This window comes from Carcharodon carcharias, chromosome 3, assembly GCF_017639515.1.
Source record: "Carcharodon carcharias isolate sCarCar2 chromosome 3, sCarCar2.pri, whole genome shotgun sequence".
NCBI classification, from domain to species: domain Eukaryota; kingdom Metazoa; phylum Chordata; class Chondrichthyes; order Lamniformes; family Lamnidae; genus Carcharodon; species Carcharodon carcharias.
In genome coordinates this window covers 122034622-122056588 of record NC_054469.1, presented here as the reverse complement: position 1 = coordinate 122056588, position 21967 = coordinate 122034622, and the positions used below count along the sequence as shown (strand labels likewise).

General features: G+C 43.6%; 1 protein-coding gene across 1 annotated transcript in view; it reads left to right on the top strand.

Moving 5' to 3' along the window:
• vwdel (von Willebrand factor D and EGF domains-like) overlaps positions 1-21967 on the top strand; it is a 242783-nt gene that overhangs the window by 150849 nt on the left and 69967 nt on the right. The window contains exon 25 of the mRNA XM_041183982.1: positions 10361-10900. Coding sequence (XP_041039916.1) covers positions 10361-10900 — 540 coding nt within the window. The remainder of the gene's footprint in view (positions 1-10360; positions 10901-21967) is intronic.

Below are 21967 nucleotides of genomic sequence, written 5' to 3'. Positions count from 1 at the left end.
CGTCTCTGTGAGCCCCTCTCAGGGCGCTCCGGATGAGGGCGGCAGCTGCCCTGCCCCTCTCCCAGTGACCGTATCATCCAGTGAGGCTGCGATGACTGGGGAGATGCCAGCTGTGGAACTGGCAGCTCCCTCCCAGGCAGGGCCAGCACAGGCTCCATGAGCCAGAGGATGACCACCAAGGACATCAAGGCCAACAGGACAGCAGAGTCAGCAGGCTCTCTCACAAGCCACTCCGAGCGATGGAGCAGCACCAAGACGTGGCACCTGGAAATGAAAACATAAGGCACCTTGGGAACATGGGTTTTTCACTGGTGCTTTTGTGTTGGCCCGAGATGAGGTCCTTATAATTTGGTTTGATTTGTGACACTATTATCTTTTTTTTGTAATAAATTGCTTTGTTTCACATATTAAATTCAGATATGTCGCCATGGCTGAGGGTGCCTCTTTTCTGCATGTGTATGGTTTCCAAAACTGTAATGAGTGCTTTTTTTGGACATTCAGCTTTATTAACAAGGTCCTTAGTTAACGTTGCTAACCTGGCAGATTTTGCACTTAGGTGTTGAGTGTCGAGCTGACAACCCAGGCTTGTCCTGGTGAGCCATCTGTGGTGTGCCAGCTGAAGGTTCATTGGATTAAAGCCTCCCGGGTGTCCCTGCCTCCCTGGAGTATGGCCGGGTCAGCGTCTAGCCCCTCAGCATTTCCCTGTGCGTGCTCATCTTCGGACTCACGGCTGGACTCATCGTGTGCAGCCACAGCCACTGCATCGACATCTTCATCATCCACTGTGTCCCCCCCTTTCCAGCACAAGATTGTGGAAAGCACAGCATGCAACCACTATCAGTGACACAAGATCTCTGGGGTACAGGAGTGCACCCCCTGAGTGACCCAGGCATTGGAAGCTTATTTTGAGAAGACTGATGGTTCTCTCCACCACAGCCCATGTAGAGGCGTGGCTCCTATTGTACCGCAGCTCAGCTTCTGTTCTTGGATGGTGGAGAGGCGTCATGAGCCACCTTCTGAGGGGATAGGCCTTGTCACCCAGCAGCCATCCATCAAGCCGGGCTGGAGCACTGAAAAGCCCCGGCACCTGGGAGTGTCTGAGGATGTAGGCATCGTGGGAGCTGCCTTTCACCGTCCTGTGATCGCACACTATCTGCACGTTCGTGGAGTGGAAGCCCTTCCTGTTGACGAAGGCACCAGGCTCACCTGCTGGTGCCATGATGGTCACGTGTGTGCAGTCTATAGCACTCTGGACACGGGGGAAGCCAGCAGTCACCGCAAAGCCTCTGACTCGCTGTGCCTGGCCTGGCTGGTCCCAACGGTCGTGAATAAAGGTCAATGCATGCCTGAACAGTGCATCGGTAACCTGCTTGACTCAAGTGTGGACAGCTGACTGGGAGACAACGCAAAGATCACCCACCAAGCCCTGAAAGGAGCCAGAGGCATAGAAGTTGAGGGCAGCTGTGACCTTTAGAGCCACTAGCGTGGGGTGTCCCACCACACATTTAGGGGAGATTTCAGGCCCAATCATCTGACAGATATAGTTGACTGTCTCCCTTGAGAGACGGAGCCTCCTTCGACGCTGCACCTCAAACGTATTGAGGTAGCTGCTTCGCTGCCTGTACAGCCTGGCAGCAGGAAAGTGGTGTCTTCTGCCTTGGACTTCCTGTTGGCCCTGGTTCCCTTGTGCCTGCGCCTGTCCTCCCAAAGGTGGCTCCCTTGGAGGCTGAATATGCACTCCTCTCCCTTCTAGCCCTGTCTTTCTCCTCAGAGGAGTTGCCTGCAGTAGACAGTTCAGCTCCCATTCCCAGACTAAGGGAAGGCTTCCTGAAACCTGCAGGCCCAGAAAAGATTCCTCATTACAGAGTGCTGACCTGAAGGTTAAGAGTCCAGAAAAAGCAGCTCGGATGCATTCCGAAGTACTGCAGATCACACAGACAAGTTTGTAAAACTTTCAAAAATAAATACTTGACTGTGCACATTCACAACCCCAGTGAGCCCTCTTATCCCACCCATGGATGAGGTTAATACAAATGTATCCTACCCACCTGCCAGTTGCACCCGTGCACTGACCTGAAGATTGCATGGGCGCAGAAAAATCAGCATCAATTGAAACTTTAAGGGCCTTACATGGCCCAATAATTAATGGCGGGCGCGCATTGGACATCATTGCATGCCCGCCCAGCCAAATATCACGATGGCGCGTGGTGATGACAGGACGCTCACACGCCGTCACTACATGCGGACGTGCGGGGCCCGCCCCCACACGAGAACGGGAAAATTCTACCCCTGGAATGGGTAGATTGTCTTATGAGGAAAGGTTGGACAGATTAGGCTTGTATCTGCTGGAGTTTAGAAGAGTAAGAGGCAACATGATTAAAACGTTTAAGATTCTGAGGGGTCTTGACAGGGTGGATGTGGAGAAGATGTTTCCTCTTGTAGAAGAATCTAGAACTAGGGGTCCCTGTTTAAAAATAAGGGGTCACCCATTTAAAGCCGTGAGTCTTTGGAACTCTCTTCCCGAAAAGGTGGTGGAAATAGAGTCTTTGAATATTTTTAAGGCAGAGGTGGATAGATTCTTGGTAAACAGGAGGTAACAGGTTATTGGGAGTAGGTGGGATGTAGATTTCAGGTTACTATCAGATCAGCCATGATCTTATTAAATGGTGGAGCAGGCTCGAGGGGCTGAAGGGCCCACTCCTCCTTTTATGTATGTATGCTTGACCTCCAGGGAAGAATCAGGGAACTGGGAGTGGGGTGATTGTGAGGAGGGGACACCCATTGACTTCCTTCTATTCTGTTTTAGAATACTTCATCAGCAAGATTTCCTTCAGCCATTCAGACCCCTAATGCTATCTCTTTAAGTACTAAGCCTTCATTGACAGAGTGAGTGTCCCACACTCTAGCTGAGAAACCCAGAAGCAGGATGCTAATGGTGTGGCTGAGTGAAACAGCCATGGCAAAGCCTGCCTCCATTAGCACCCGGTTCCTGACCTACTACCAGTCTCCCCACAGCATGTGAATCAATTCCATGAAGATTTCATCCATATCATCAAAATAAATGTTCTGAAATCACAGAATTACAGAATGTTTACAGTGTAGAAGGAGGCCATTTGGCCCATTGAGATTCAGGGCTACTCTGACATCTCTGCTCAAGAAAGAGAAAGACTGGTTACGGATAATGTACTTCAGCTCAAAGATTTGTTCACCTCCATACATTAGTAGTTCCAGAATCATGCCTGTGACTGGAAGTCAGATTCCTCTGGGTCCAAGCTAGTGGTGTGTTTGTTGTTTGAAGACAGAAGTCTCTCAGCCAGGGTTCTTTGTTTGACAGGGCCATAATACTGGTTCCCGTGTCCAACTTAAAGTTTGTGAGATGGTTATTAACCGAAATGTCCATGTTCCAGTATGAGAATCCTGGATATTTGCCTTTACCCAAGAAACATGGCTGTGTGCCCTCTTGGTGTGCAGTCTCAACTTCTTGAATCATATTTGGGTCTTCTGTTCATTTAGATGTTTTGGCCTTGCACAGTTTGCCAATGTGTCCAATTCTGTTACATTGAAAGCATTGGGCTGAATTTGCAGGACATTAATCTTGCCTGTGGGGGAGCTTTGCTCCACAGCACTGGCATGGTCACTCTGTTAGTCAGTTAGAGTATTGAATCCCTTAGCCTGGGATTTTTTTATGTCTACCCTTTCTGAAGTTCAATGTCTCATTTTACAGTGCAGCACTCCCTCAGTACTGCCCTAAAATATCAGCTGACATTATTTCACTAAGTCTCTGGAGTGGACCTTGAACCCCCAACTTCTGATTCCAAGGCAGGAGTGCTACCAACTGGGCCACGGGAACAGTGTTCCTTGGTCTGGAGTGTCCCTGCTTCTGTCCTGTTTAACTAACTGGGCAATGGTGTTTTCTTTGTACAACAGTTTACTTTCTCCTCTTAAGATGGTCCTGTGCTGCACATAGAGTTCAGACTGCCTAACAATCTGGGGAGCTTTCTTGAGGGTTAGATCTTCCTTCACTGGCAGCATGTCTGAGAGTGCATCATCCACTAATCCTAAAACAATTATATCCCTGATAAGTTCAGATTTTGGGTCTCCTTATTTGCAGCCTTCAGCCATCCTGTACGATGAATGAGTTGACAGGTTCTCCTGGCTCTGGACACGTTTATTAAATATAGCCCTTTTGAGGATTTTGTTACTTCTGGGGTGAATGTAAACATTGAGTTAATATAAACATTGAATGATTTTAGTAATTCTTCAAACTTAGCAGATGATTTGTTGATTCTTTGTTTAGCAATAATGTCATCCGCTATTAGGCCTGTTAGCTAAGCAGTATGTTAACTTGTTCAGCTTCCGTCTGTTTATCCAGACCTGAAGCTATCCTGTAGCTATGGAATCTTTTTCTCCAAAGTCCCCATTTATGTGATTGATCTGGGCCTTGGATAAGTCCAAATTGATCTGGAAGAGTGGATTTCTGATCTACAGTTAAAAAAATTTTGAAGTGTAGATTCAACTTTAAGATTTCACTGAAATTGAAGATGGCGTCACCATTCATATGAAGATAAAGAGTTTACCTGCACTTGCTTGTGTTGGGGGGCTCCTGCTGCAATGGTGCTCATGCTCCAACTTGAAAAATTTTACACAATGGCTGCTTGGATTAACTAGCTGCAGACTACTCCATTTCAGCACTATGCTTTAGGCTCATGAAAGCATTGAATCCAGCCTGTGCTGGTCTTTAAAGCTAATTCTTTGGTCACGATTCTTACAAATTAATTAATTTTTCTTTTCTTCTCAGAATGAGTTTGGAAGCCATGTGTTCAAGCGCCGACTCGGGAATCTGGGTTTTCCGATGGAGCTTTTAAATGACATTTTCTGATCACTGAACAGTTTAAAAGTTTCTCAGGACTTGCTGTATCCTGAAATTTAAAAGTTTTAGCTCACCCCTGTTAGGCCTGCTGACTCTGCACCCCGGGAATTGAAGTTGTACTTCCAAACGGTCCCATGGAGTCTTATGCTGCAGTGAGAAATTTTACATTTCTGCCTTCAGCTTCCAAGCCTTTCTTTGGAGCTCTTATCTAGTGATTTTCCTCTGAGTCTGCTTCTCGAGCTTTTCATCAGGACAGAATGTTTCTTCAAATTTTCCTTTAGTTTTGTAGGATTTTGGTTGTTCTCCTCATTTTTTGCAAGGTTTCGGGTGTTTCCATTCGCTGCCACCATGTTGTAGGTTATTGGATACCATTCGGTAGTTCTTAATGAAGTCTTCGTAGTCTTAAGTAGGTTAATTGTATGTATTTATTAACTTCAAGAACTATGTACATATATACAGTAAAGGGTTCAAGCTAGGAATGCTTGCTTCTGAACACAGCTCTGTCCAATACTAGACTGATCCCTTGGTGTGGGTCATGTGTTCTCTTATATCACTGTGGGTGGTACTGTACTCAGTCCCATGTTAACCCTATATGTTCCGGACCCTTATACTACACTACAAACACAGGTAGGACTAAAAAAAGAGGATCTGCTGGGGGAGTATGAACAGCTAGGGGCTAAGTTAAAAAGCAGAACCATAATCTCTTGATTATTACCTGAACCACAAGCAAATTGGCATAGGGTAAGTAAGATCAGAGATTTAAATGCATGGCTCAAAGGTTGGTGGGTAGAAATGGTTTCTATTCGTGGGGTACTGATAACAGTACTGGGTAAAGAGGAAGCTGTACATTTGGGACCATCTTCACCAGAACCAGTGTCCTGATGAGTCATGTAACTAAAACTGTAGGTAGTGCTTTAAACTAAATAGTGTGGTGGGGAGGATGGGAGGGCTTTGAGGGTTTATGTGAGGGGAGATTTGGAAAATTAAAGAGAAAGGTCAAGGCTATAGTGCAGGATAACTAAATAGATAATGTAACCAGAGCGTGACAGGAAGGGACAAAGCGTGGAAACATATGAGTGCATCAACAGAAATGGCCAGAGTAGGGGGCGAAATGGCTTTAATCTAACAAAGGGGGAGGAGGGTTCAGGTGAACAGATATAGGCCTGAATTTTATGCTCTCACACTAGTGGGTTTTTAGGCGGATGGAAATGTGAAATCGCAGGGACAGGATTCCCTCCAAGTTCCGGCTCACGTTGACCACACAGCGATTTTACACTGAAGCCATTTCCTGCCCAGCCTCAATTTTTAGGCTGGCAGGAACATTGAACCTCTGTGAGGAAGGCGGAAAGAATCAAAGTTCAATCTTGGGCTGGAAGTGGTGTGGGGGGTGTGCAGCATCTCCATTAGAAGACCCATTCTGACTGAGGAGCGCCCTCTTCTTAAGGTCTGATCTCCAGACCTCCCTCCGCCCCAGCCTCTCCCTTAAGACCTTTCCCTACCCTCCCTGCCCTGGGACCCCTTACACTTAGCTTGTCCTCCAGTTCCAACACTTAAGCTCAGGCAGGTTGGTATAGTTGCTCCTCTGTCCACTGCAGCACCGTCACTGCAGGGACTGGAGAGCTGCCGACCAATCTGATTGGCCGGCAGCTCTCGAAGGAGGGATTTCATCCCAAGTGAGAGGCGGAAGTCCCACCTGCAGCCAGTCAACACTCATTGGAGCATAAATTGGCTGAAGGGCCATCGAAGTTGGCGGGGATGTGATGGCGAGCCCCAATCATCCAAAATGCTCAGGCCATAGAAATCCAAAGATAAAAGTTGGGTCAATTGGAAAGTGTATCCATGTGGATAGAGACAAGTTGAATAACACAGTAAGGGACAAAGTTTAATGGTAGTTGTGCATCAGAGAGTAAGATCCAAGCAAGAAATAACAATAAAAAAAATTGAAGTCACTTTATCTGAATGTATGGAGCATACACAATATGTTAGATGAACCAGTGGAACAAATAGCTGTAATTGGTTTAGGTCTAATCACCATTACGGGACATTGTTACAAGCTGACCAAGGTTGAGAAATAAATACTCCAGGGCACACAACATTTTGAAAGACAGGCAGGAAGGGAAAGGAGGAGGGGTATTCTTGTTAATAAAGGAGTACAAAAGGACATTAGTAAGAAAGAATCTTGGCTCAAATAATCAGGAAGTAGAATCAGTATGGGTGAAAGTTAGGAATAGTAAGGATCAGAAAACACTGGTGGGAGTAGTTTATAACCCTCCTACCAGTAGTTATACCATTGGACAGAACATTAAACAATTTACTGGAGCTTGTAACAAAGGTAATGTAATAGTTGTGGGGGACTTTAAGCTTCATATGGATTGGAGAAATCAAATTGGCAAAGATGGTGTGGAAGTTGAGTTTGTAGAATGTTTTTGTGACAGTTTCCTGGGGCAATATGTTATGGAATCAACAAGCAACAATGCTATTTTAGATCTAGTCTTGTGCAATGAGGCAGGATTGATTAATAATGTCATGGTAAAAGATTCACTGGGAAATAGTGATCATAACACAATTGAATTACATGTTAAGTTTGAAAAGAACCCACTCCAATCACAACCAGAAATCTTAAACTTAAGCAAAGCCAATTTTATTGATATGAGGGAAGGACTGGCTAAGATTAATTGGGTAAATAGAGTAAAAGATATGGTGATAAATAAATGATAGGAAACGTTTAAGGAAACAATTAAAAATGTACAACAAAAATATATTCCATTGAAGAACAAAAACTCAGCAAGAAAGATCCATATATGGCTTACTAAGGAGGTCAAGGATAGTATTAGAATAAAAGTAGAGGCTTATAATGTTGCAAAGAATTGTAGTAACTCTGATGATTGGGTGTTTTAGAAACCAGCAGAGGGCAACAAAAATAGTTGGCTAAAGGGGAAAAATATAGTGTAAGAGTAAACTAATCAGGAATATAAAACAGACTCCAAGAGCCTTTACAAGTGTATAAAAAGGAAGAAAGTAGCTATAGTAAACATTGATCCCTTAAAAGCAGAAACAGGAGAAATCATAGTGAATCAGAAAATGGCAGAGACATTGAACAAATAGTTTGTGTCTGTCTTCATAGTAGAAGACACAAGTTACAATCAGAATTAGATGGTAACCTAGGGGCTAATATGAGTGAGGAAATTAAGGTAATTAATATCAGCAGAGAAAAAGTACTGAAGAAACTCAAGGGACTAAAACCTGACAAATGCCCTACACCCTAAGATTCTAAAAAGGATAGCTACAGAGATGATGGCTAGCTATGATTTTCCAAAATTCCCTAGATCCTGGAATGGTCCCAGCAGATTTGAAATTAGCAAATGTAACACCACTATCCAAGCAAGGAGGGAGAGAGAAAACAAGGAACTATAAGGCTAGTTAGCCTGACATTAATCATTTGGAAAATGCTGGAATCTATTATTAAGAAAGTCTTATCAATGCACTTACGTAAGCATAGTATGAATAGAACAAGTCACCATGGTTTTACTAACCGTGTTTGACAAATTCATTAGCGTTTTTTGAGGATGGAGCTAGTAGGTAGATACAAGGGAATCAGTGCCTGTAGTATACTTGGATTTCCAAAAGGCATTCAGTAATTGCCAAAATAAGAGCTCATGAGTTTGGGGTGATATATCAGCATGGATAGAGGATTAAAAACAAAAAAACTGCGGATGCTGGAAATCCAAAACAAAAACAGAATTACCTGGAAAAACTCAGCAGGTCTGGCAGCATCGGCGGAGAAGAAAAGAGTTGACGTTTCGAGTCCTCATGACCCTTCGACAGAACTTGAGTTCGAGTCCAAGAAAGAGTTGAAATATATTTTCAATATATGTCGAAGGGTCATGAGGACTCGAAACGTCAACTCTTTTCTTCTCCGCCGATGCTGCCAGACCTGCTGAGTTTTTCCAGGTAATTCTGTTTTTGTTTTGGATAGAGGATTGGTTAATGGACAGGAAGCAGAGAGTAGGAATAAATGGGGCATTTTCAAGTTGTAGGCTGTGACAAGTGGAATGCTGCAAGGATCAGTGCTAGGCCATGAACTATTTGCTTATACGAAGAGACAGAGAGTAACGCATCTAAGTTTGCTGACGATAGAAATTTAGATGGGAATGCAAACTGTAAGGAGGACATAAAGAGACTGCAAAGAGATATAGACAGGTTAAGTGAGTAGGCAACAAGGTGGCGGATGGAGTATAATTTGGGGAAGTGTGAGGTTATTCACTTTAGTCATTAGAATAGAAAATCAGAATACTTTTTTAAAAGATGTGAAACTTGTAAATATTGATGTTCAGAGAGATTTGGGTGTACTTGTACAAGGAATGCAAAAAGTGAGCATGCAGGTACAACAGCAATTAGGAAAGCAAATGGCATGTTGCAAAGGGATTGGAGTATAAGAACTCTTGCTACATTTGTACAGGGCTGTGGAAATAGGACACCTCGAATGCTGTGTGCAAGTTTGATCTCCATATTTAAGGAAGGATATACTTGCATTGGAGGCAGCACAGCAAAGGTTCACTAGATTGGTTTCTTGGGATGAGAGGATTGTCCTATGATGAAAGGCTGAGTAAATTTTGTCCATATTCTCTGGAGTTTGGGAGAATGAGAGGTGATTCCATTGAAACATTCAAGATTATGAAGGAACTTGACAGGGTAGCCACTGAAACATTGTTTCCCCTGGATGGGGAATCAAAAACAAGAGAGCACAGTTTCAGGATAAGGGGCTGAACATTTAGGACTGAGATGAGAAGAAATTTCTTCAACTTGAAGGGTTGTGAATCTTTGGAATTTTCTACCTCAGACAGGTGAGGATGCATCATCATTGAATATATTTAAGGCTGAGATAGATTTTTGGTCTCTCAGGAAATCAAGGGATATGGGGATCAGGTGAGAAAGTGGAGGTGAAGCCCAAGATCAGCCATGATCGTATTGAATGGCAGAACAGGCTCAATTGGCCATTTGGTCTTCTCCTGCTCCTATTGCTTATGTTCTCAGATGGGCATAAATGGATCCCACAGGAGAGTCCAGGCCAGGAGCAGCCTGCTGGCTTAAAGAGAGATATGTCCTTTTGTTAAAAAAAAAGCCTTGACTGGCCTCATTGGGGCTGGATATGATCTCTTGTGTATCAGGCCCACCACCAACCCACTGCTGCAACCCCCGTGCCCCTGCCACCCCCACCATCCCACACCTAATGCAGCCAGGTTTTCCAGCCTTAATGGGGAAATATACAGCAATAATGTGTGCTTAGCAATGCAGTTGTCCTCTGGCCCATGCAAAGGAGATGCCTTCCGGTTGTCCCACAAACTCTAATGAGGTCAGTACTGGGTACAAACTTGTGTATCTGTGAAAGTTGTAACCTCTGAATTTTTTAACCCTTCTATGTTTTAAATGGTAGATGACTTTACTGAAAAAGTTTGATGTAATAACTAACGAAATTGTGGTATTCTATAGATCTTCAGGAACCTGGGGTTATCAGACCAAAGTCAAGAGTCACTGCTACAGCTACTGCACCTTCTGTGATGACAACAACTGTCAAGAAGCCACATGTCCATCACTGGACTACAGTACATCAGACTGCTGACAATAGATCTACAGCCTGGCTTCCCTCCATCCCATACAGTCAACTTTTACCTAGAAAAACTCCAGCTGCTACATTCCTAGAAATCAGTAAAGGGGAAAGAGGGAGCAGTAAAGAAGAAGAAGCAAGTGATAATACAGCAAGAAACCACATGAAAGGAGAAAGAGGTGTTACAAAAGCCCTTGGTCCATCATTGACTCAGAGGAGGCCTGTAATAAAATCACAGCCTTCCAATGTGACTGTAACTACAGAAGGTCTTTACACAAAGGATGACCTGACGCCTGAACCAAAGATAGTTACATGTGCAGACTCACCGTGTTTCTCTGGGGTTCCTTGTGAATCAACTCATTATGGAAGCTTCAAATGTGGACGCTGCCCTTTTGGCTATTTTGGCGATGGAGTCACATGCAAAGGTATTATATTATATTAGTGCTGTTGTAATTATAGTTGAGTTAATGTTCAATTGTTATATATTTGGAAACAAAACAAGAGAAGAAAAGACCCAACACAGAAGTGAAGGAACCTATAATAAAACATGCAGAACTATTTATATTTATATAATGTTACAAGACTCCCTACTTCGGTAAATAAAATATTTATTATTTGTCTACAATTTCAATTGCATTTAGCATAAGCAGCTTTTGAGGTTTTGTGGTGCAGTGGGTTGCATCCCTGCTTCTGTGCCAGGAACTCTGGATTCGAGTCCCACGCCAGGACTTGATGGCCAAAGAAGGTGTGTTTGTAATGTGGCCAAACAGGTTGAGTATCAACCTGCAGATCCTTCTAACATATACCTATAGCAGGCAATAAGAATGGGAAGGATTCCTGGTCAGTCATGTGATGCAAAGAAAGTGGGAGCCACTACCGTCACTATTCATAGCTCCAGACTACAATATGAATGCAAAAGTGCATGTTGCCTCAGCAACTTGAACTACCTGAGTGTAATGACTTGACAGAGTGGACAGGCTTCAACAAGAAACAGATAACTTTATTACAGAGAGCTTCTCTAGGGCTACATGCTCAATCAGGACTCTCATCAGGAAACCTACCCACTGGATTGCCTGTGTTTAGGGCTCATTGGTTGGAGCTTCACAAAACATCCTGTGACCCCTGATAGACAGCAGGAGAGGCTCTACCCACAGTTGCTACATTTCCTCCCACTTGAGTTTTTTTTACAATTTCTATTTACAGGGAAACATTGAATATCCATCAACATTTACAAATATAAAGCTTCAGGAGATTAAAGCTCATGTCCCTGAGGTGTTCTCCTTGTATGGCTAGAGTGGCATAGTTCTACCGCTTGAGTTTTCTGAACAGGATTGACAGGATCTGGAACTGAAGCATGAGACACGTAATTAGAAAGTGGCAGTTCTGGATTCAGCGACTTTACAGAGACACATCTGGCATGTCTATTCTAGGTTGATTTGTCATCTCAGGAATTGACAGTTCACTGTTAATCACAGGCAAAATAGTTGATTGTTGGAATGTCTCTAACATGCATATGATCCATGTACTTGGAAAGATAATGTCTCTGAGACAATGATTCCAGGAATCCAGCAAGGTCCACTTCTGAAATTTTGCATGAGTACTGTGTCACCTATATTGAATGTGTGAGCTTTGCTGTGCATATCGTGATTCAATTTTTGATTACTCTGATTTCGCTCTACATTCCCCTCCAAACTTGGAAACACTAAGCTTAATCGTGTTTATAGGCGGCATTTTAGTAACTCAGACTGTGTTGAACCCATAATGAATGTGGCATTATACGATAACTGAGAAGAAAGGGGGAAAGTTGAGATTCTAGAATACCTTCTGATAAATTTTTCATACCAGACTTGAAAGGTTGTCCAGCTCTCTCGGCTATACCATTCGATGAGGGATTGTAAGGATCTGTTTTAATATGTCTGATTCCATTCAAATTCACAAATTTCTGAAATTCTATGCTGGGAAATGCTGCACCATTATCAGAAACGACGATTTCAGCTAGACCATGTATGCTAAAACATACAGCTTCTCGATAGCTGCACTCGATTTGACTTTGTATACATCCAACCATTTAGAATGTGCATCTATGATCAATAAGAACATGGTACCTAAGAATGGCTCTATGTAATCGATATGTAGTCTAACCCAGGGTCGACCAGGCTACTCCCACAGATGCAGGGGAGCTAAAGCAGGCAATTTCAGTTGTTGCCAACAATGGAGACAGTGCTTGACCATTCTTTCAATATCACCGACAATGCCTGGCCACCAGATATAGATTTGCGCAAGCATTTTCATCTTTGATATGGCTGGATGCATACTGTGAAGCTCTGTCAAAAGTGGTTTCTACCTTGCGATGGGCAACAACTCTTGATCCCCACAACAAAATTCCATCTTGACAACTTAGCTCTGTGTTTCTGCCATGGAATGGTCTCAAACCTTCAGATACAGGTGAATTTGACCATCCTTGCAAAACAAAGTCTCTGACTTTCAACAATATTGGATCTCTGCTCATCCAATTTCTAATTTGCTTCGCACACATAGGCGAAGAAACCAGGAAATTCAGTTGGAACACAACTTCTTGTGGAACAAGAGCATGTATAATGCTATTTGGTAACGGGAGACGACTGAGTGCATCTGCATTTGCAATGTGTAAGCCAGGGTGGCACATAAAGGTACACTCGTTAGCAGATAGTATCAAAGCCCAACATTGTATTCTTTCTGATGCTATTGGTGAAATGGCCTCATCCTCACCGAATAAACCCATTAATGGTTTATGGTCCAACATAATGGTGAAATATCATCCACGTAGGTACTGGTGGAATTTCTTCACTCCGAATACCACCAATAAACCTTCCTTTTCTAGCTGGGAATAACCCTTCTTGGCTGTGGAGAGGGTTTTCGAGACATAGCAATGAGCCTTTCTGATCCATTTTCCATTCTGTGTGATAACACTATTCCGACATCATAAGGAGGGGCATCATTTGTTAATATCAACTCTTTCAATGGGTCATAGTGTACCAATAAACAGGACAAATGCAACAGTTTCTTTACTTTCACAATGGCTTCTTCCTATTGTGAATTCCATGACCAACGCTGATTCTTTTTTAACAAGTGTAACGGTGCTAACACAGTTGATAAGGCAAGAAGCGGCTATAGTAGTTGATCATACCCAGGAAGGACTTAAGTTTGGTTACATTGGATGGCGAGGGTGCATCCTTGATTGCCCGAACTTTCTCTTCTACCAGATGCAAACCCATGGCATCCACCCTGTGCCCAGGTAAGTAGCTTCTAGCGTTTGAAACGTGCATTTTTCCTTCTTTAACCGTACGTTCCATGAACCTTCTTAGCATCACTTCCAGGTTGGCCAAGTGTTCGGTCTCAGTTGACCCTGTATCAGAACATCATCTAGGTATACTACCACTCAGGGAAGTCCTTGCAAAAGACTCTCCATTGTTCTCTGGAAAATAGTGCATGCAGACAATACTCCAAAGGATAGGTGAGTGTATTGATAAAGACCCTTGTGTGTGTTAATAGTCACGTATTCTCTCGACATGCTATCCAGTTCTAATTATTGGTAGGCATGGCTCATATCCAGTTTTGTATAGGACTTGCCTCCAGCCAGCTTTGCACTTAAGCCGTCTATCCTTGGAATGGGGTATTTATCCAGTTTTGCGTCCTTATTCATGGTTAATTTATAGCTCTTACAAATACGTATGGTTCGGTCAAGCTTAACCACCATGGGTGCTGCCCATTCCAAGAATTGGAAAGGTTGGATGATGCCCAGATTTTCTAACTGGCACAGTTCTGCATTCACCTTCTCCTTCAATGCATAAGGCACAGGTTTGGCCTGAAATAAACATGGTGTCGCCTGAGGATCCACATATATCTCAGCCTGCATGCCAATTCCCTAATTCATCCTGAAATACCACGTTGCATTTCCTTAGCAGTTCAGGAACTCCTCTTATTTTTGGGTGAAGTATCTCAGACCAGTCAAACTTGATCTTTTGTAAACAGTCTCACCCTAAATGACTGCGTCCTTCTCCTTTCACTATTACACAGGCAATTGGGCTATCTGTTGTCTGTAAGACACTGGTACTGTGGCAATGCCCTTTACCTAAGTAGACTTTTCAGTGTATGTCTTCAATTTAGCAGCTGTCGTTCCAGGTTTACTGGCTTCCTACCTTCAGTAAGGTATTTGAAAGTGTTCTCCCACCACTTTAGTTGAGGCACTCATAACTACCTCTATCATTTGTGGTTTCTCATTAACGTGGATTGTGACAGTGATAGGTTCAGTTTTTACAATGGTTACATTATACAGGGAATAAATGTCGGTGTTGGCAGCTTCAGGTTCTGCTGTACTCTTTACTTCAATCATTTTGGTTTGCTGCTTTACGGGCTGTTTCGACTTTGTCCTGCATTGCCTTACCACATGATCTTTCTTATAGCAATAATGGCATTCTACCTCCTTAAATTTACAGGTGTCCGGTCTGTGGCCACCTCAACATCAATAAGAGCTCATTCTTGGTGTTGCTGCTGAAGTGTTTCTACTAGGTCTTTTCACGTTTCTAACAGCGGATATTACATCTCGCTCGGATGCTGCGAGCCTGGTTTTCACACCATGCCCAGCAGTAGGTTCCTGCCCCACATGAAGAACGGTGCCATGTCGTATGTGTTGCGAAGCCTGCAAGTCTCTCGCAGCACTTTCCATGACGAGGGAGATTTCTAGGCTGCACTTAAAGTTGATGTCGACCTCAGCGAGTAAACAGTGCTGTATGGCATCGTCCTGAATTCCACAAACTAATCGGTCCCCAGCATAGCATATAATGTGTCCCTGAATTTGCAGTGTTCTGTCAACTGCTTTAGGTTTTCTAGATAAGTTGTGATGGACTCTCCCGGGGCCCTGACTCTGGAATTAAATTTAAAACGCAGCATTATTACGGATGGCTTCGACTGGAAACGTGTTTTCACGAGGTCCAGCAATTCATTATATGACTTAGGATTGGGTGTGCTCGGGGCCATCAGGTTGGGAATGAGATTGTATGTTTTACAGCCACATACACTCAAAAGCATGGCTTTCTACTTTGCTCCGCTATAATTCCATTAGCTATGAAATAAAATCCGAGGCTCTACATTCTGGCTGCAGACTTCCATAGTCGCATCCTAAAGGTTGATTCTACCGAAGACTGGCATGACTGGTGAGTAGTCTTTTCTTTTTCTTAAGATGTGATAACCAGGGATTCACGGTAACCAGGCGAGGTGCAGCATCAGAGCTATTTTACCCTCGTCACTAAATGTAATAACTTGATGGAGCGGACAGGTTTCAACAAGAAACAGATAACTTTATTACAGAGAGCTTTTCATGTGCTACACGCTCGATCAGGACTCTTGTCAGGAAGCCCCGTCCCCCAGATTGCCTGCGTTTCAGGCTCATTGGTCGGAGTTTCCCAGAACATCATGTGACCGCTAATAGACAGCAGGAGAGGCTATACCCACAGTCACTACACTAAGTGAACTGCAACACAACACCACAAGCTACTTTTAAAGACTCATACAAGTGAAATAGAATCTCAGGCACATGATGGAGCAGTTCCCCCAATCTGCCTGAGATCCAAGCAGGCTGATCTACAGATCTTTTTTTCTTCCCGTTATATTGGACTTTCAGCTTGGTTTGTCCTCTTGGGCTGAGCAATCATTCCATCAAAGAACCTCAACTTTATATCTCATTTTTGGGTCACCATCTTGAGTAATTTCACACAGGTCTGTGAAGCTCATGGTGTTGCACAAGTAACAGTGTCTCTCTGACACTTCACATTAATTGACATGAATCACATTGATTCTGTCTTCCGCAATCATCATTCCATCAATCAAAAAGCATTTTTTTCCTCGAGACATGATAACACTAATCTGTTCTAAAATGTAGAATCATCAGAATTATCATCTGACATCTCTCCAGCAACCATCTTTACAGTCTTGCTTTCCTACTTTCCAGTAAAACATCTTTAAGCCAACTGGTTCAATTAGAGCAGTGCTTTCCCCACATTGGGCATGCTTCCTTTTCTCACCACAGTATTTATATGCAGTCACATACTGATCAATATTCTCCCTCTCTTCCTGAACTCTAGGGCAGAATTCTGCCCTTGACGGGCGGGCAGCCGATCGCCGCCGCCAAAGCGGGCCCCACCGTCATTTTGAGTGGGCGGGCTGCCCGACAGGAAGTGCTATGCGCTTCCTGTGCGGGGGGGTTGGGGTGGGGGGGGGGGTGGTGGAGATTCCCCAACTGTCAAAGTGCGCTCTTTCGCGCATGCACACAAAAGAATGCACATCTCCCTTAGACTAAGTGCTGTCTCAGGGAGAGCACTGAAAGTTTCATAAACCTCAAAAATGGAATAATAAAAAATTTATTAACATCCCCCTCATGTGACAATGTCACACAAGATGGAACATGTTAATAAATATGACAAAAATTTTATTAAAGATTTTTTAAACAGACATGAAACTTCATCCCACCAGTGGATGAGGTTTCATGTTTTTTCAGAAGCCCACTAGGGCTTCTGGCCTGCCCACCAGCCTTAAGGTTGGACGGGCAGGTCCTTTAAGTGGCTTAAGTATCCTGTCAATGGCCTCAATTGGCCATTGACAGGTCGGTGGGCGGACAGCTGATCATGCTGTCCATCCGCCTTCCTGAATGTTTAAATAGGGCGGGATGACGTCGGGGTTCTCCCCAACGACATCCCGCCTCATTTTCACATCGGCGAGCAGGCCCAGCCCCCAACTCTCCAACGGAAAAATTCTGACCCTAATGTTAAACAAAAAGTGATCACATTAGTAGAGGGTTCAAAATGGGTCTGCAAGGCCTCCAAAAATTTATTAAGTCAAGTTTTTCTGCTCCTTGGTGAGGTCTGGGGTGCAGTACAACTTATAACAATCTTTCGCCATCACTGATAACAGAATTGCTAGCCTCATCTTCAGGGATTTTGTTCAACTCTGTCAATCTCATAATTCTGCCATTGAGACGGGAAGAATTGCCAGTTCCCTCTCAAATCTCCCTTCATCTCTATGAGCAGGTCCTGAAATATTCAATGCCATAATGACTCACTCAGTTGTGAATGTCCTGTCCAAGGTTGCAGACCAAAGTTTTATTTATACTCTGCTGTTTTCCACACCTGCTGATTCTCTGGCAGATATCAAAATCCATTTAATCCCAGCTACTCACTCCTGAGATCATGTTCCATGTGGTGGTAAAACAGCTACTGCCCTAAAACGTATATTTACATATAATGACATCAGAGATCATATGAATATGGCAAGCCACAGTGCACAAAGATATTTATCCAAACAACCCTAGCTTCTCCAACCTCTCCACATAGCATAATCTCTCATTCCTGGAACCATCTACAAATTTCAAAATTGCATGTATAATCCTCCCCCCCCACCAATGACCAAGTCATTAATATATATCAAAAGCAGCAGTGGTCCTATTACTGAATCCTGAGGAGTACCATTACCTACCTCCCTCCTGTCTGGAAACAAAAGCCATTTACCCTAACTGTTTTCTAACTCTTAGCCAAATTTTGGATCCATACTGCTACTGCCCCTCTTATTCTAAGGATTTCACTTTTGTAAATAAGCCTACTATACTTTATCAAATGCTCTTTGGAAGTCCATATGCACATCAACTATATTGCTCTTGTCTATTCTCTCGATTACCTCATCAAAAACTCAATCAAGTTAGTCAAACATGCCCTTAAAAAATTAGTGCTGGTCTCCTTTATTAGCCCATGCTTGTCCAAGTGGATCTAAACTTTCTCCCAGATTATTGGCAAGGTTTTTCCAGAGGTGGTAGAAGAGAGTGCTGATTGGTTGGCAAGTGGACTCTGAATGACAGATATTGCACCTGTTTCAACTAACAAAACACATGACAGCTATTCACTGGTTCATTCCTCAGGGCAATGCTTTGACCAATTAGAATCAAGCTGCCTGGTTTAAATTTCAAAAAATGTTTGGCAATTAACTGTCATTAACTGGTGCATTCCCCATGCAATCAGAGTCCACTTGCCAACCAATCAGTAGTCTCTTCTCATACAATATAAACTGCTGTTCCCTTTACATTTGACATTCTTGCAAATTATCCTGATGAGTGCAAGATAAAAAGCTTTGACAGAAAACAGTCTCTTCTCTGTTTTCTGTCTGTTAACCAATCCTCAATCCATGTGAATATTTTACTCTCCAATTGCATGAGTCCTAACTTTGTACAATAACCTCTTGTGTCATGCCTTAACAAATGCAGGTTGAAAATCTAATTACATGACATCCACTTATTTCCTCTTATCCTTTTTACTGGTTACATCCTTAAAAAACTCTCTTAACAGATTTGTCAAACACGATTTCCCTTTCACAAATCCATGTTGACTCTACTTAATCATACTTTGATTTTCTAATTGCCCTGGTAATGTTCCTAATAATAGATGACACCATTTTGTGTACAACTAATGTTAGACTAACTGGCCTAGAGTTCCCCAGTTTCTCTCTTCCTCCTTTCTTAAATAGCAGGATCATATTTTCTACCTTCCAATCCTTGGGAACTGTTCTAGAAAATAAAGAATTCAGGAAGATCAAGGCTAATGCATCCACTATCTGTAGTTACCTCTTTTAAAACCCTTAAATGCTGGTCATTAGGTCCAGGGGATTTGTTGGCACTTTATCCCATTAATTTCTCCAGTGCCATTTCTTTACTTACACTGATTCCTTAATCTCAGTAGAACCTTGGCTCCCCATTATTTCCAGATTTCTTTGTGTGCCTTTTACTGTGAAGACAGATACAAAGTATGTATTCAATACTTTGTCATTTCCTTATTCTCATTATAATTTCCCCTAGCTGTCTCTGCCTCTTGGCCGACGTTTGCTTTCACTAATCTTTTTCTATTTCCCTATCTAAATGTTTACATAGTTTTAATGTCTCTTGTTAATCACATCTCACATTCTCTTTTCTCATCGATTTTTTGGAACCTTCCTTGCTAAATTCTAAAATCTTCAGTCCTCAGGCTCATTACCCTTTTTCACAACATTAAAAGCCTCTTCCTTGGATCTAATACTATCTTTAACTCCCTGTGTTAGTCATGTTTGGACCACTTTTTCACTTTATTCCATGTATATTTATTGTATATTGTACATTAATTCTTGTCTGCCATCACATTTTTAAATTATAGTTTCCCAGTCCACTTTAGCTAACTTTCCTCTCTTACCTACATAGTTTACTTTGTTTCGATTTAAGACTCTATTTTTGGTCATAAGTAAATCGTTTTGAAATTCAAGATAAAATTCTATTGTATTATGGCCACTGTGCCCCAGATGGCCCTTTACTAGAATGTTCTAACTGTACAGATCCAAAATTGCCTGTTCCCTCATTGGTTCCTCAACATAACTGATCTGGGAAACTATGTTATATATGATAGTTTTTCAATTCCCTCCTCAACTATCCTGTCTGAATGGAATTGTCCATTTGGTGCCAATTAAGAGGCAGTTAAAATTGTTTTTTTTTCCCAAGTAGGAAAAGAGATGAAACTGCTCAAACTTATTTTGCACAGCCAGTTCAGAGGATATTTTATCCCAACCTTTTGGGTCAGTTTTGAACTCAAATTTTAGAGGCCATGAGTGACCCTCTACATGACCAAGACCCTGACATTTCATATTCAATAGTCATTTCTACAGCCAATCTCCAGAAAGAGCATCATATGTGATGGATAACTGCTGAGCAGGATCCAGCAGGGGGAACAACAGTCACTTTTTGTTTCTTCCGCTAAGCTTTTATAATTATACGCCAGTTTGTAAAATCATCTTTAAAACCTTGCCTCTTTAGATTCAACATTATGGGCAGAATCATCTGCTCCTGAGGGCAACAGGTATCATGGGGGGCATGAGGGGACAATTTGGCAGGAAGGCCAAAAATCAGTTTCATGCCATCATGGAACACATTTGCAACTGTCCATCCGTCTGCCCATCAGTGGCAGGCCGCGGTTCCTGCTGCCAGACGTTGGGAACTTCATTGTAATACATCAACTCTCTGGAATCATACTCCCAACACTGGATCACCCAAGCAAGTCGCAACAGTATTTATAGGGCATGCGCTTGGTGAGCTGCATTTCGAGGGGTGAGTGCACAGTAACGTTACGCTGCACTTGTGAGTGCCACCTGTTGGACCTCATGGTTGAGGTGCTGCGCATTCTGGCAAGGGCACAGGCAAGTCACTTTTTCCAGACTGGCTGACAGTGCAGTGTCGGGGCCAGGTCTGCCCTGCGGTTGAGACGAGGTGCCGGGCTGGGGGCAAGGGCAGCATTCAGTTTGAGACAAGTTGGGAGGGGGGACAAGGGCAGCACTCCAATTGAGATGATTTGGGCCAAGAGCAGCCACTCCGTTTAAGGCAAGTAGCGGGGGTGGGACAAGGGCAGCACTCCAGGTGATAGTAGTGCACAAGCACATGCGGGGAGTTGGTAGGGTGGGGGGGTGCGGATAAGGAAACCTTATATAGGGTGGCTATTCCTCCACAACTGAGTCAGTTCAGACGCAGCCACATTGACATGCTTGTACTCGGGCCTGTAGCCTATCTGCCCACTCAAGCTATGCAGAGGCCTGAAAGTGCCAGCAAATGCTCCAGAGCTTTTCACCCTTTGGGCACAGACTGCAAACTAATGAGCGTTTTAGTGGATTGCAGAACAGTTGGGCAACTGGCACATTGTACAATCTCCTTGTGAAAGCTGGCCATGGAGTAGTCACTGGCGGAGGCACTCACAGCTCCCTTGCAATGTCATCATTCAGGCTTGGACCAGTCTTCCCCATCATTCAAGTTAACAGTGCAGCTTTGCAGTGCGGGTTAGGAGAATGCCTGCACCTGAGCTGAGAGCACAGCATGCAGTCCAGCGGCAAAGCTGCTGCCAATCGGTCAAGTGGAGTGGGGTGAAGGAGGGTAGGGCTTCGGGCAACTATGCATTGCACTGAATTCTGCCATCTGAGTGGTTGCCAGCACTCTCCGGCATTAAGGGGCCTTCAGGTTTAACCAAGAGGGGTTCTTAGTATACCCAAGCTAACCCATGTATCTCTCTCTTTCATCCTGGAGGAGAAGTACGTCAGGAGCATGGAGCCGAGGGACCTAGCTGTATCCCTCATGGCTTACAGAGAGCAAAGGAGAAGAGAGTGACAGAGGTGCCTGGCTGGGCAGAGAGAGGAGCAGCACCCTGAGGAAGAAAGGATGGCTGGAGCTCCCACACACACCACTGAAGAGCCACATCGAGCCATCACTGGTCAGCACTGAGTTAGACCCAAGTTCCATAGAACCACTTTTCATTCCTGCAGATGAATGAGAACCAGTGTTGTCGAAGTCTACGCATGTCTAGGGAACTGGTCAGTCCTATCTGCCACCTGCTGAAGGATTTGGCGCCACAGGGACATGGAGGGCATCCGCTTCAAGTGACCGTGGAAGTGATAGCGGCACTCAATTTTTA